Source organism: Dermacentor variabilis, chromosome 2 (assembly GCF_050947875.1).
Source record: "Dermacentor variabilis isolate Ectoservices chromosome 2, ASM5094787v1, whole genome shotgun sequence".
Classification (NCBI taxonomy): domain Eukaryota; kingdom Metazoa; phylum Arthropoda; class Arachnida; order Ixodida; family Ixodidae; genus Dermacentor; species Dermacentor variabilis.
The window spans coordinates 44154807-44171078 of NC_134569.1; the positions used below are offsets into that span (position 1 = coordinate 44154807).

Genomic DNA, 16272 nt, shown 5'->3' on the forward strand with positions numbered 1-16272 from the left:
TGGGTGCACGTAAAAAATCGCTAGGTGGTCAAAATTGATCTGAAGTCCCCCTACTTCGGCATGCCTATAAACAGATTTTCGTTTCGCCACGTAAAACCCCGCAGTAAAAAAGAAATGGTTGGTCTGATAGAGAATGGTTGTTATGAATCATGTAAGTGTTCTGCGGCAAACAGTAACTGCTGTTGCGAAGTATATATCCTGTAGGTCTGTCTTGTATACAGGGCATCCCAGCTATCATGCACAGTCTTTATACGGAAGTCTTCCATGCGGATGAAACCAGTTATGTGACAAAACTTCATTCAGACTTTTTAATTACTATATTTTCGGCAGACATATCAACATTGGGTATTAGATGGACATTGGAAACATCATTTTCAATTTTTATAATATGCTATATTTTGTACGGATCTTTTCTTCCACATGTTAAAGAAAGCCAGTGAAATATTTAAAAACGTAGCACGTGACTATGCATCGGCAGCGCTCTGTATCAAGCTCGGTAGGAAAGTAAAAGTCTTGGCTCTAGCGCATTACCCTGTACAGTGAATTGTGTTTAGGCTCGTTCTGAAGCATGAGATTATAGGTACAATACCCACCACCCTTGGCATCGCTACTGCTGGGCAGGTAATATAACTTTTCAGCTTCCTTGGTTAGTTGCAACACCACTGATTAGTGCACAATATGCACAAGTACTCCAGGCCAAGTCAAGCAAAATAACGCAGAGAATGTACATGAGCAGCTCGAGCAACAGCTGAGCAAGAAAGTACACACAACGTACTTTTGCACATCTGTGGCAATGTGAAAAAGGTGCCCACAGTTAGCATTAGTCAATCATGTTTGTCGAACAAATGCTCCACGTGCAGCAGTCCCTGCGCCACTACTTGAACTAAGCTCTACGAGAGTCCCTTAATCCGGCTTTACGTGTACACTCATGACAGCACAGCGCACACTACTGAACGATGTCAGCCTTAGAATTACTAAAGATTGAATAACTGCTTGTTTTGTATTAATCTGTGCATGTGGCTGTTGACGCAGTCGGTGTCCATACGCTGGTACCAGCAAAACATGTTGTTCTGTTTGTAGCCTTGCAGTTGTTTCGCAGCCAGCCTTTCTGAGCACGGCCACTCATGCCAGTGCACCCACGTGGTCTAATATTAATGCACCAATACTGAGGTGCCGTAAATCATCTATAAACCTAGCACAAGATAGGTGCTGCTACTACAAAACTTCTGTCCTTTATAATAGGTGAACAAATTCACCAACTATAAGAAAGTTAGTTGCAGCAAAATATTTATGCCAGTTTTTTTGCATATTTGTACAGGATTCACTAATGCCACTTTTTGACTGCTTAGTTAATGCTTTTTATGAAAATCTTGCACAATTTAGAACAAAATTCAATGGCTTCTCCGACAGTGTACAACTGAAACAGTGCCCTTATTAGGTAATTCTCTACTGTACTCTCCCCCTCCCTTCTTATTACATGGCAGCTAAAACAAGTAGTACATGCATGCTGGTATTGCAGACTTCCACTGCAGCTGTTGCTGCAGCCAACACAGCTGCATCTGGATACCCTGTTGTGTATCAGCCATCTGTCTACTACCCACAGCAGACCTTCCAATACCCAAATGTGGTAAGTACCATTCTAGGGCAGATCATTTGTGTTCATTATCTGACTATGCTGTAGCGTTATCGCTGCACTGTGCAAGTGCTCCAGTTTCCTCTCATGCGTCTAAGTCGTTTCAGGTTGCAGATCCATTACTGGCTGACATTTATTGATTATCCTTGTAAAGCTTGAATTAATTCATTTTCTCCTCAATATGTTGAAATTAAAAAACGGGTCACAATTTTCTACTGTAAATAATGTGAAGACCGCATGTTAAATTGTTAAGCCATTATTGCTGCTGAGCATTGCATTATGCTATTTTTCAGTGGAATGCAGCTAATGGACAATGGAGATGGGCCCCACCTGTAAGTGATAGATTTGTTATTCCTTCTTTGAACACTCCTTTGCATTGCTACATTTTGCATCTATGTTTTTGGTTAAACTTGTTCTTTTCTATTGTTATTAATCAAGCACCGGCACACTTCTTTCTTATTACCAAGACTTCAATGTATGCTGTTACACTGGACACAGAAAACAGTAACAAAGCTGATAGAGCATTTTATGGTAACATTTTAGCCTAAAGAGGTATTTTCCAGTTTATTCATTGCATGGAAATTTGGTCACACAATTGTTGCAACTTAATGGGCTGCAGATCATACCGGACTTCAGTAAAACTTGTTTCTTGATGATAAAGCTGAAGCTATTATTACTCTTTCATGAAGGTATAACTTTCTGAAACCAGCACTTTTATTTGAACATGTCATGAACAGGGGTTCCTGCCAACAGCATATTCCAAGTTCCCCAAAGTTGGCCTATATATGCTGTGTTCATGCAAGGAGCTGCACTCATCTTTTTCAGAAACTTTGTATTCTTTGCATCGAGCAAAGATGGTAGCTTTTGAAATTATGTCCTTTCTGGAAGTTGCTGTTACTGTCCTGATGCAAGCCTTTTGTTGGAAACTTTCACTTATTTTGCATATCCATTAGTTAAGGCCCACACATTTGTTTTCCCAAATAGGAAATTTGCTTTTGTCTGCACAGTGTCGCATTAATATTTGCACAATGCACAAGCTTTCTTTACATATTTAGCCCCACTTATAGCGGGCATGCTGTAAACATTTGGACGCAGTCGAACCTCGTTTTAACCTGCCGTGGTTGCTTAGTGGCTATGGTGTTGGGCTGCTGAGCACGAGGTCGCAGGATCGAATCCCGGCCACGGCGGCTGCATTTCAATGGGGGCGAAATGCGAAAGCACCCGTGTACTTAGATTTAGGTGCACGTTAAAGAACCCCAGGTGGTCCAAATTTCCGGGGTCCCCCACTGCAGCATGCCTCATAATCAGAAAGTGGTTTTGGCACGTAAAACCCCATAATTTTTTTAACCACGTTTTACCAATTAAGTTTCATTTGTTATGAAAATGCACTTATCATATTTGTTTTTCATTATAAGCACATGTTCATTACATGCTGATATTGACAAAAAGCATTTCAATTTTCTTCATTATATCGACGTTTGATACTATTTCAAGAACACTGCTTGATGAGCTATGTTTAGTAAAATGTCTGCAGCCATTCCATGGATAGCACATACTTGTTGTGTGTCATGTTTTCAACTGACTTGGGCCACCTGACTGATTTGCAGGTTCATTGCTGCCATGACTAGCTTTTGTGCCCTTTCCGATCAACTGCTCTCAAACATCAGGGTTTTATTCCTATGGTCCATCCTAACATGCCTTCATGATAAATGGAAGGCAATGGCTTTTTGCGCAGCAACTGGTCTTGCTCTACTGTTTGTACCATCTGTTCAAAAAAACATCCTCAAAACGCCGGATCTAAGCAAAAGCACTTCATACAGGTCGCTTATTGAATAATCTTGTGCAGCCTGTCACTGGAATTTGTTTTCAGTTAAAGAAACAAGCCGCCAGAGAAAGAAAAGGCCGAGGCAGCTGCTTCTGTGTGTTTTCTTGTGAGGCTACCTTAACTAGTGTGACGGACGAGTCGTCTGAGTGTGAGGTGTTGGCGGCTTGTAGGGCAGCAGTGGTGGAACACCGCCTTCCCCTGGTGTGGCGCCACCATCCTCATCCTTCCTGGAGTCAGATGGTGGGATGCACTCGGGACCACGGCAGCCCTACCTGCTGCGAGACCGAACTTTCTGAGCCGGGGTGGAGGGCGTCCTTCTCCCTTGTATCTCTTCTCCTTCTATCTCTTTTCCTTCCCTTTCCTTTCCTCACTGCTGCCATTGCTGGTGCTGCTTTCTGCATCTCTCTTCCTGTCCCTCTGCTGCGGCATTCTTGCCCACTTTCGTTCGCCCCTCGGGACCACCAGGCACGCCCTGCAGGTCTGGACTCTTCTTTGCTCTCACTTTTGTTCAGTTCTACTTTTCTGATTACTTTCACCTTTAAAAAGCTGTCATTGGTTGGCTTCTGGCACATTCTGAGGTTTAGTTTCTGAAATAAATGTTGCTCTAAGATGGTCAGCAGTTGTGGGGCTGCCAGCTGTCCTTGGTCTTTTTTTTTTTTTTTTTTGTTTTTGTTTTTTAATGTGCTAATCAGCTAATGGGGGTGAAATAACAAGCCCAAACTTAATTTTGCTCTTTTCGAGATTTTGTTCACGGTCTGTGCAAAAGGATCTTCGTGGGGCTTCATTGCGTAAAATTGAAGGTGTTCATGCCCTACGTGTCTGCACTTTTGCTTGGATAAGTGCCTTTTTTGTAGTGTGTTTTTGGACAGCAAGCTATAATGGGCAGATGCAGTGCATCACATTTAGCATTGCACAGCAATAAAATTTCTGTTGATACAGAGTCGATGTTGTCCATTTGTATGGAATGTGGGGCAATCCACAAATTTTAGCCTAACATAGATGTCAGAACAAGTGCACTTTCTTACATATGGTTCTATGAACACTGGAAGCAAGTATTTTGATATATAACACCGTGGAAGTTATTTTTATGCTATCTGGCAAATGGTGCGTTTTTTATCTGTCTCATTCTGGTCATTAGTGTGTAAACAATGCGAAACAAGATTTGCTTGCAAATATTGAATCTTGTTACTATTCACGGTCAACAAAAGGGATTGATCTTGTATGGAACATAAGTGCAAGCTTTGTAAAGTACTCCATAATGCGTCAGGCTTGAAATAGTTCAAAGAGGAAGCCTCTTGTAATTGCAGGCTTGCTTGAGGAAATGAACTGTAATGTGCTTTGAAGGAACACTGCAATATTGAGAACTGGGATTGATGTGACATTTTAGTGGTGCAAAGATGAGCTCTGGTGAATGACAAGCAAGATAAAATACAAGTATGAGCGGCATAGGTTTAAAGTGCAATGGTTGGATAATTTGCCCAGGCTGCTAACGCGGTAAAATCAATTGCAGCTATAATTGCAGCAGCAGTGGTTGGGCCCTGTTGTGCATATCTTGTACTTTACAGGCTACAAGCCATCCCGCCACTGCACACCCCACATACCTGTATCCAACCACCTTGGTGAGCCTTGGTGGTGGTGGTAGTCAGGCATCAGCTGAAGGTCAGGAGTACCAAGACCCGGCCATCGTGGAGACTGGCTCTGAGGTAGGTGCCGCCGTGACGCCAAGCACACAGGTTCGCAAGCAAGACGACAGCGGTGGCACCCCGACCCCCTCCTCTCTCCTGGCCTCTGCCTCTACAGCAGCGTCGTTGGGCAGCTTCTGTGAGTCGTGTTCAAAGGGCTCTCTGTGGTTCCTCGTCTGTCTCGTCGTGATTAAACATGGTGTTGCCTGCAGCTGTTGACTCGGCTATGTCGTCTGCAAAATCCACGTGTGGCTGGCCCTGACTGGTTGCCTCATACCTAACTCTATCGCTCCCACTACTGTCCTTGAAAGGTGATCGTTTCGAAATTAAAGCTTCCTTCCGCAAGGTTGTTGAAATCCTTTATTAGTACAGGTTCATGATACTCTGGGAAAGTGATTCTTTGTTGTCCGACATGTTGACTCCTTTGCTTTGTGCATCACTTGGAGTGTGTAAACTCACTTTTGTGACATCAACAGCTGTGTATGTTTCCATCTTCAGTTGTCGTTTGCGTTGTGGCTATTCATGTTTACTGTCTTTTTCCCTTGCACTGAACTAACCATTGTGTTGTATGGCAGCACAGAGCTTGTCTGGCCTGCTACTTGACCAGGGCATGTGTGTACAAGGTCATAACTTTTGTATTTGCATTCTGTCAGGGTGGTAACATTGACTATTACTGTGCGTACAAATTTTTTATCTTACTGTTAACCCTTTGAGGGTCGATTTTTTCCGCCATATGCGACCGTCCAGGGTCGATTTCTTTATTGCAGATTTCAATTCTTGTTAGGGACCTATTTCGAAAAAAAATTACTACACTTTTTCTAGGGTGACTGTAAGGTGAGAAAAAAATATTTTACGCTGGTATATATGCACTCTTTGTTCGTGAATAACAAAAATAAAAAAGGAAATAAACTTATAATGATGCATTTTTATACACATAGTTCGAGGCCTTGAAAATTCGCACACAAAAATATTTCGCAATACTCAAATGTTCTTGCTCTTACACTAATATCTAATATGTACATCCACTGCATAATCGAACTGCATAGGTGCGCACCCTCAAAAAAACTGTGTAGTAGTCTGCCCATCAAAAAAGCACAATGTGTGACAAACTTCCGCTAATCTTCATCTTATGGCCAACCAGAGGCAATTAGTTTTCGTGAGTGTCACAAAAAGAAAGCACCAGAAATGCATGCGCAGCGGCATCCTTCCTATGCGCACCCCTGTGAGCACTAAACGAGCGAGAAAGAGGCGGTCGTCCTTTGAGCGATTAGTAACAAGATAGCCATCAGTTTTGCAAGCGCATGAAGCCGAAACCGTCCGCGGAACAAAGCCCGAACCGCCATCCGCCTGCCCGAGCGCGCGCGCGCCAATGCGCGAACGGTAGTATATAGATATATATAGGCACGCGAAAAAAATTCCCCATATACCCACATAGTGGCAGCACATGACAGAAAAGAAAAAGTTTGGAAATTGGCACGCATTCTAAACGTACAGATGGCGCCATAAATATATGGCATCGACCATTTTTGGACTTGTTCGCGGCGCCGCATATTCACGTCATTGACCCTCAAAGGGTTAATTACGATTGGGCATTTACAACATTGAACTGCTCGTGATACATGCTCTAGGCAAAGATTGTTTTCCTAACTGTGCCGACGTTTGTAAAGAGTTTTTGGCTTCCCCTAACTTAGAGGCCCGAACCACCCTTTAGGCTTCGTGATATAACATAGTCCACAGGTAGCACATGCTACTGCGAACATCTCGGCTGAGTTTTGCAGTCGTGCGTGGTGTGTGGAGCTCACAAGCAGAATGTGAAGTCTCCTTTCTCTCAAACATTCTTTTCAAACGGAAGCCTGCTCCTCATTCTCTTCTGGACGCTTTTATTTCGTAATAAAGCAGATTCCCGTACGCGGCTGCTATTGGTAGCTGCAGTCAGCTACGCTACATAAATACTGCAGGGCATCGCCACGAGTCCACTGGTTAAGCACACTGCGTCTCGCTGAGGACAACTGCGTTTGGCTTACATTTAGCATGTCATAGGCACCAAAATCGGAAGGCGTGGCATCTACGTCAACATCCAAATTTAAGTTTGAACTGCCCACCACGGTGACATTTAGAAGGCGGAGCGTTGTGGGCATGCCCCACTCTGCCATAGCCTTTGAAGAAGGAACAGGAGTTCAGTGAAGGCCATGTTTGATTGCCAATAACTCCGGTTCTGCTAAATGCATTGAAGTGCTTTTTGCAGTAAAGTATTTCTCAAATAGCCTATTTTCACTTCAAATGCCTTTCTCCCCTTCGATAAAATGTGGTTCAGGGCCCCTTTAAAAGTACTCCGTACCAGAGTTACGGAGTGGGGCTATCTATTCCATTCCCATTCCACTTCGAGGAGTAGAGATCCCCTATAACTTCACGCTTTAACTCCTCAGAATGGTGAAAGTTCGACTATTCGCACTCCTGCCGTGGCTGAGCTGATAGATTCCATTCCTCTAATTCCAGTAAAAAAACACTTCCTCTATAATTGTAGAACACTTGCTCTTGTCTGCCTATACTAAAACATATTTTTGAAGGCTTTGGAATGTTACAATGTTATGTCACATTTTCAAGCACAAGAACTCTACTTTGCGGCCTGTTATTTCTTCAGCACATTGTTGCGTGTAATCTCTCTAATGTCTACTGCGGAAAAGGTCCTTCAGTCTATATTGATTTCCATAAGAATGTCTTTGCCTATGTACTTTAATAATGACCATGGGCTCTGAAAAGAAACACTGCAAGAACACTCACATTGAAGAGCACGTGCCTGTTCTTAGTAGACCGCATGCCTGGTCAACGTAGCACCTGTACTAACTGACCTTATTTCACAAACATACAAAATGAGTATTCAAGACAATTGTACATGTAATAGGACTAGACAAAGAAATACATAAAACATCATTTCATAAATTTTATTCTCTTGCTTGTCAAATAGCTTCTACAACCATATCCTATCTGCACCAGAGGAAGATTAAACCTTGTCTGATTGTGGTCGCGGTCTCTTTCTTGGAGGCCACGGCCGAATTCGAGAGCTCGTTTCCTCACAAATGGCACCCATTCTGGGTTGCCGTTTGTGCGGAAGACCAGCCTTGGCTTGGTCTGAAACAGCTAGCCAGGATTAGGACATGGGACTTTTTTAATGATCATATTTATTCATGAAAGGTCGTTTTCGTGTACATAAATCCCAAAATGTAGTTTCTATAAACATCACGCACATACCTGCATGCTGGTTAATTTCCATGAGCCGCTAGTAGATGGCACCACTTACTGTCCTGCACTTACTGTCCGGCACACTGTACCCGCCAGATTACAATCATGCAGCATAAATCCAGTGCTGTCCAGCTTGCTTTAATAGTATTGGCTGTACTGAGGTGTGATGTTTAGGTGCATCATACTCTTTAGTGGTTTTTAAGAGGGCATTGCTCAAAGAAATGTGCACATCATTTTTGAAAACTGTGCATGCATTTTCATTCGGGGCTGCTATTTAGACCATTAAGTGACAGTAGTCTAAAACAGTACAGTAAAAACTCTTCAATTCGGATTCCATGGGGCTGAAATAAATGTCTGAATTAAGTGAATGTCCAATTATTGAGAGTATTAAAAAAAATAAACAAATGCTTGCTATGCCAACATGCTTACTGAAGGAATCAGTAAATCATGTTTCTCTTTTGCACAAAAGCCGTGCGGCAGCTGCAATTGTTGTCATCTCGTGACAGATTAGCGCTCGCAGCAACCAAGGCCTAGGGACTTCCTTTGCAGCGCAGCTGCGGCACGCGTCTTCACCTGAGACACGCTTTTCACTACCTCGCGCACATCCTGATTATTTTTTAGCCAGTGAACTGGTCGCCAACAGATCATCCGTCAATCGTGATGTAGTCGGTGCTCAACTACTGTTGGCGCAAGAACCTAACTACTGTTTGCCGCAGCCACTGCGGACGAAACTGCGGCTGCTATCGACAAGGTCATGGATGGCAACCTTGCTTTTCTGAAGGCATGTGGCCGACACATGCACCAAGTCAAAACGAAACTACCGTTTGCCGCAACAACTGCGGATGAAACCATGGTCACTGTTGACGCGATCATAGTTGGCTACTACACAGTTATGCAGGCACGCGGCCAACGCGGTGTTATACGCGGCAGTAAATGCAAGAATGAAGGCATTAAAGGCACAAATAGTGACGAAGCATTTCAGCATTGCTGTCCTTCACGTACGATTTCCGCTGGTGACTATGGCGATGTAGACTCTGCCACTTTGTTTTGGTGCTGTTTTTGCTCTTTTATGTCGCACATTTGCAGCGCTTTGTGCTTGCCACATTCTGGTCCAAATTAACCGATGTACTGCCAAACACGTCTGAATTAATGAGTTTGGTTGCGATAACTAATGCATATGTCTTCTGTGACCAGAGGACAAGTCTGAAATAACGAGAGTCAAATTAACGAAGCTTTACTGTAATAGATGGCAGAATGAGCTTGTCAAATGACAAGAGCTGCGAAAGAGACAACAATGACTAAATAAATGCATTTCATAATCAACCGCTACTGGTTGCATTATTCTGAATAGTCTTGGAGCAGTTGAAGGCTTCATTGAGTAGCCATAAGTCGGCCTCGTGTAAGGCCTACACCCTGTAAAAAATCTGAAACACAGACTTCAGCTGCTTCGGTAATGTTTTATCGAGTGTGAAACTGACAACTTTTTTTATAAGGTGTATGTTGCATGACACATACATCTTTGGCACAAGTCTACTACTTTTGATAACCCTTAGTGAAGGTGGACAACCTAATAAGGTTCTGACTTCACGGGGTAAATTCCAACTTCAATTTGCCCTTGACCTTACAAGGCAAGGCTTCTTTATTTATTCGTAATAAACAGGTTAGGTTGAGTTGAGGTTGGCAGTTGCTGGAAATGTTGAGAGTCCAAGTCAATAATTACTGTCCTCATTTGATTTAGAGGTTCAGTGTAGTCGAGGCTTTAGTGAAGTTGAGTTTTAAAGTAGACGTTTGTTTTAACTGCACATGTGCATACCTGCTCTTCCTGAACCAATGAGTCGGTGTTTAGTGAACATATGTAAATTTTTGCAGCTTAACCCTTTGAGTGTCAGACAAATATTCAGTGCCGCAAACAAGTCCCAAATGTTCAATGCCAATTATTCACGATATATGTTTGAAATATGTGCCAATTTTTAACACTCTATTGCCCAGCAAGTGCTGCCACTTTGGGTGGATACAAAGATTTTTTTTTTTTTTCTTTGTAGTCTCTCGGTTACCATTCCACGGCTTCTTTAGGCCAGCGTGTCGACTGCTTGGACATCCACGCATGCGCGGGCGGTTGGTTTTGGTTTCATTTTGCAAGCTGTTTTCATTTGTGGTGCCTGCGAGAACTGATATATACCCAGTTTCTAATCTCTCAAAGGGTCAGCGCTAGATGATCGCTCATTGATTGCTCACAAGTTTTGATTACATCTGTCCGCAGGCAAATGATGCTGCCATGCCTCCATTTCTTGACATTTGCGTAAACCTACTTCCTCCCATTGGCGATGGTATGAAAGATTACTACAAGTTTCTGACTCGTTTGGTTTGAGGCCAGGCCAAGCTGCGGCTGCCTGTGTGCCGCGTTGTAGAGAGAGAAGTGAATGCACTAATTTTACGACACCACCGCGCGTAGCCGCGCAGCATGGTGCAACCCACGCAGGCTTACACGTGACCTCCAAAGTTTCGCTGGGGAGATCTCGGAGGCCACACCCAGCTGCACCTGCTCACATTCATCTGAATGTGTAAAATTGGGAATAAGCATATGATCTTCAAACAGAAAAAAATAATTTTGTAGCGACTTTTTCAGCAATAGGGGTGCAACACCAAGCAGAACACTGAATGTGTTCTGAAAAACAACTGTAAGTGGGCTTCACCCCATGCCACACGTGGCCTCATTTGGAACCTGTACCAACAGCTCTCGTCATGTGTGAACCATAGGTGTACGTTGCATTTGCTTTACATTAGGTCTGTGATACAACTGCAGCTGGAGATCGTGTATAGAGTTTGAATTCTTTGACCATACTTTCAAAAGCAAGCGAGCTGTGTGCCAAACTTCTTCCTTATCCAATTTTTCTGTTCTAATTCAACAAATGATGCTTGCTGCTGGCTGTTTGTTGTTGGCCAAATACATTTAGTCAGAAACTCCATACTCATTACTAAAACTCCCATTGCCAAGAGTGCAGAGAAATGCGAACAGTTGTTCATAATGGGCCAACCAGCTTGCAACATGTCAAGGGCACACTAAGCTTTGGAAATAATCATTGGTATCATTGTGAAGCCACCTGCTTTCAAGTTTCACTGGCAGAATAATGACTTCACTTCCATTCAAGATAGCACAGGGATATTTTGCTAGCTCTTTGCCTTGGGCCAGTTTCTTTCCACTCGTTAGCTGAGTTCTTAGGGCCAGTTTCATTCACTGGAACTAGTGTTTGCAAAGTTTCTGGTATTGCTGTACAATAAGCATGCAGCCACTGTTTCAGCATGAATATTCTATTTTGCATGGTTCACAACACAATGATAGACAGTTACATGACTTGAAGTCCTTATTTCTAATGGTTATGTAGCTCGTGACTTATTTCGCCACAAATGTGTGTGATCACTAACACAAGCTCTCACAGTCGACATTTTTTTTGTACTGGCTGGCACTACTAAATGCTAGTCCTTGAAGCCAAATGCCCTGGCACCTAAAACTGAATATTATGCTTCTAAACTTCATTGCACTAAGAATTCATAGTTGGGCTAAAATTTTCCGAAGATAGAAACCAGCTTTTCCTTAGTGCACATATTTGAATTGCACAGGTCGAACTGAAGTGCAAGTGTTCAAAGACATCGGGCAGTTTTAAGGCAACGCCAATACAGAAGCTGTTCGAATGCTGCAGAATCATTTTGGGACAGTCTGAGCATTCCACAAATGCGAGGGTGAAGACAGAGCCATCATAAAAGCAGTGAGAGAAGTAGATTGAGCAAGAACAACTTCAAATTAGCTAATGGAGCTAATAAGTTTTTTTTTTTTTTTTTTTTTTTTTTTTGACCATGGCTAGTTCTTTATCGTTCATGTGGTCAGTGAGTGCCCTTGGCAAAATGAAATGATTGAGCTGTCACTAAAGTTAAATATATGATACTGGTGTCGTAAGGAGCGCTTTCAATCAAGATCAAGCCCAATCGGGATCAAATTACTCTATCTAGATTGGCTGCTTTTTGCATGCAGTGGCAGGGAGTTAACCATGGTCGAGAAATTAAATCCTCATCAGGCCAAATTGCGGTCAAAAGTGCCCTATGTTACCGGAGTATAACAGTGTAAAGTAAGCATGCACTTGGAACTTGATTAAGAAACTGACAAGCTGCTGCCTTATTGATTTACAGTTCTTTGGTTTTGCATGTCTGGTGTGGTGATGCCAGTGTTGGCAATCTTTTTATGAAGTTGGTAGGAGCAGAACACTCAATTTTAGTGAAAAGTCACTGAGTGATAATAGTGACTTGCTCAGAATTGTCTTTTTGTTTGTGTGTGTGTGTGTGTGTGTGTGTGTGTGTGTGTGTGTGTGTCTATTGTTCCTAGACGTCTACCTTATTTTTTTTAACTGTAGCGTTAAATTAGCTCCTGCAGTGGCAAGCCAACGATGGAATGTTAAAACAAGACTTTCTAAAATTGTGTTGCTTCTGAAGATTGTGCTTTGCCTATAAAAATAGCTTTAGTGCTGGACATACGCATTGTACTCCTTGGGGTAAAGTATGGGGCAGAACAATTAACTCGGCCATAGTTGTTTGAGGAACTTTACTGGCGCAATTTACTGGCTATTTTTGTCGCTTAAAAAAATGCTTGCCAAGTCTCCAAAAAGGTGAAGTTGTTATGGCGACTAAAAACTCTCTAAATTTAGTGATTTTCTTACATAAGTTACTGACACTGGGTGATCCCCTATGCGCTGATCCACTGTTGTTACCTGCTGCACAGGGACTAAGGGCCCTTCCAGCCCCTCCGTCCAACTTGCACCCAGCACTGGCAATGAGGGCACTTCCCCCGCCCAAAGTTCGCTTCTGGGAGCCAACTCCCCGATACAGACCCCGCGTCGCCCACGCGAGTTGGCGCCTAGGCAACGGCGCTACACCGCGCCACCTGAAGCCCTCCTCTCCCTTGAGGAGTATACCAAAGGTAAGTTAGCTCCTTGAGCTTTGAAGTCAAGGGACAATTAAAGAAAATGTAAAGCCAAGTTAGAGCAATCGATTATTCGTCATAAGTCGAGCATCATTTTCTGTGTGCTAATATGACATTGTTGGATAGAAAATTTCCACTGGAGGTCCTGCTGCTATGAGTGTATGCATACCCCACGTGACCTCCCTCTCTGCCACACTGTGAATTATCCACTGCTGACACTACATGAGATACTGCAGCAGACTTCTGGTAATTTGACTTTGAATGTGACTGCAAACCTTTTCATTTCTTTCTCTTTTCCTGGATTTTGCTTTCCTTTTCTTTTTTGCACTGACACCCAGTAGCCAGGTTTAATTCTTATAGTTGATAATGTGGCATGGGAACATTGTAGAAAGCTGTTTATTTTACCGTAGTACACACAAAAGTTCAGGACGGGGCAGCTGCTCATTGTTACACTCAACTATTGTGAAGTCTGGTGATGCTATATGTGGGTTCAACTGTGTTTCTTTCTGTCCAAATATGTTTGAATATTTGTACAGACTACTTTTTATCGTATTTATTTATTTGTTAATGTGCGATCATTCTAGAGATGCTGCGATCACTTTTGCGAGAGACTGCATTGGACGGAGTATGCATCCAACAATGTTTGCACGGAGTATGCATCCAACAGTGCTCCTGGCAATGTGCGAAGATATCGAGCTTGACACTGTACCAGGAAAGCTGCCAGCCAATTACACTGGTGTATCCGGTGCCGAGTCGCACGAAATCTCACAAACGCAATAGTACCTCTAAAGGTTATTGGCTGGAGATACCATTCAAGATTGTAATTGAGCACAGAATGAACCGACAGCAACCATCATGAAATCGTGCTTAGTCACCTTTTTCGTGATGGTGATGACACTGCGTCTGACGGCTCTGATGGTAGGCTGTTGCCAATGCTGCAATTGCAGTTCTGGTTTTGTATCCGATTGTAATGCACAGGCTGTTTTCGGCCCCGTTTTCTCACAAATAAGGTGCACAGTGGATTCAGGTAAATATGGTACAGTCCGAATTATATTGTTATGCATACGAGTTAGTTTCTCAATGTTTATAGCAGTCATTGTGCCTCCGACAAGAAAGCAATAGCAGACACATAATGAAAACAAAGAATGGTAAAGCAGCAATCTTGTGGTAATTAGTAGTCAGTCTCTGTGACAATACAGCAAGCGGACATTGTGTGCCAACTTGTTTACAGTGGGGTTTGTATGTGGATCCTATCGCATGCAATTGGAAAAGATCATTCCCAACGTCTTACACTCTTTGACTATCAATACGGCAGTTATTTAGCATAAGTTAATGACACTCTTCAGACTGTGTTCCTTTCTAATCTGAAAATTACATTTGTTTTATTACAATTTATAACTACACTTAAATCTAATTATAACGAAGTCGAAAGGGTGCTAAATTTTGTTCGTTATAAGCGTTAGTTTGTTATAGCCACTGAATAATAATTTGAGACTAATTTATTGCACCGAAGCGTCCACTTACTGCAGGTAAGCCATCGCCGAGGTATCAGCTCCCGTTGCGGCTGAGTGGCAGCATTCGCGGCAAATGCTAATCGTCCTTACCAATATCGCGCACAGGGAGGAACTGGAATCAAACACATAAGAACTGATTTTATTTCCTTCCATGTCGATGGCGCAAACCTTTCATGTTGACGGTGCAAAATAATCGATTCTGCTTCGCTGCTGTGTCTTCCTTAACCAAAAGACGGCCTTCTCGGCAGCAGCTGCTATCTCAAGCCCATCTGCACAGTCTTCATGGCCGCCGAAGTAGCGGCGCAGCAGGTCCACCGCGTGCAGCGCCTGGGACGATGTCGGTACGTCTTAAGAGGGCAGAGTGTCATTGTCCCCTGCGGCACCTTCATCATCGCTTCCTTCATGCTTCCGGGCAGCAAGCACAAAGTCATCGTCTGTCAGCTCCTCAGTTGCCAGAACGTCGGCATCCACGCTCAAGTAGTTGCACAAGGTTGCACCTTCACACACGACACCGGCATCACGGAGCACCCTCCTTGACTCTAAAGCTTCGTCTGCTACAGCGGCACCACTGCGTAAGGCCATTCGGTCCATTGAGTAGTCAGTGTCAGGGTTGCTTTCGTTGGCAGCAAATGATGCGCGTCAAAAGCAGTTTGCGATGGTGCTGGCTGTCACATCCATCCATGCCGCATTAAGCATCTCTATTGCCATATACAAATCGACTTTCATGTCGCGGTTCAACTGCATGTTTAACACAAGTCTGTCTATCACCCGCTTCCGGTATCCAGCTTTAAATGACATTATCATGCCTTGATCAAGGGGCTGTATCACTGCCCTGTAGTTCAGGGGCAAGAACCGAAGTTTGATGTTCGTCAGCACAGCAGTGGTGTGGTGGGCAGCACAGTTGTCCAAGAAAAGGCATATCTTGCGATTCTGTCTCTTCAACTTCTCGTCCCAGTCAGGCAGCCATCCCGCAGAAACTTCCCTTGTCATCCAGGCTTTCCGGTTTGATAAGTGCTGCAGTTGGTCGCCTCTTTCCTTTAAAGCATCGTGGCGACGCGCTTTTTCCTATCTCCGAAAGTCGTATCTTCTCCGATCCGTCCATTTTCGTACAAAGGAGCACAGTGACGCGGACTTTACTATGTTTCCCGCCCCGACAGAGCTCGCCTTTTAATGATAGGTTCTTCTGTGGCAACATTTGGTAGAAGACAGCTGTTTCGTCAGCGTTGAACACATCCTTCTCTTCATACTTTTCAAGGAGAGGACCATCGTTAGCTTTCACCCACACCGTTGCGGTTTCATTGTCGGCGGCCTGGGGCTCGCCAGTGACGACCTTGCCAACGATATCACGGCACTCCTTAAAACGCTGCAGCCAGCCATCGCTTGCAACGAAGCTGTCGCAGCAAGCAAAG

The 16272-nt window shown here is 43.5% G+C and overlaps 1 protein-coding gene across 1 annotated transcript in view; it reads left to right on the forward strand.

Annotated features, from left to right (window-relative positions):
- Rpn6 (regulatory particle non-ATPase 6) overlaps positions 1 to 16272 on the forward strand; it is a 113841-nt gene that overhangs the window by 57901 nt on the left and 39668 nt on the right. Inside the window, exons 8-11 of the mRNA XM_075680289.1 lie at positions 1520 to 1627; positions 1927 to 1965; positions 5024 to 5279; positions 13149 to 13346. Coding sequence (XP_075536404.1) covers positions 1520 to 1627; positions 1927 to 1965; positions 5024 to 5279; positions 13149 to 13346 — 601 coding nt within the window. The remainder of the gene's footprint in view (positions 1 to 1519; positions 1628 to 1926; positions 1966 to 5023; positions 5280 to 13148; positions 13347 to 16272) is intronic.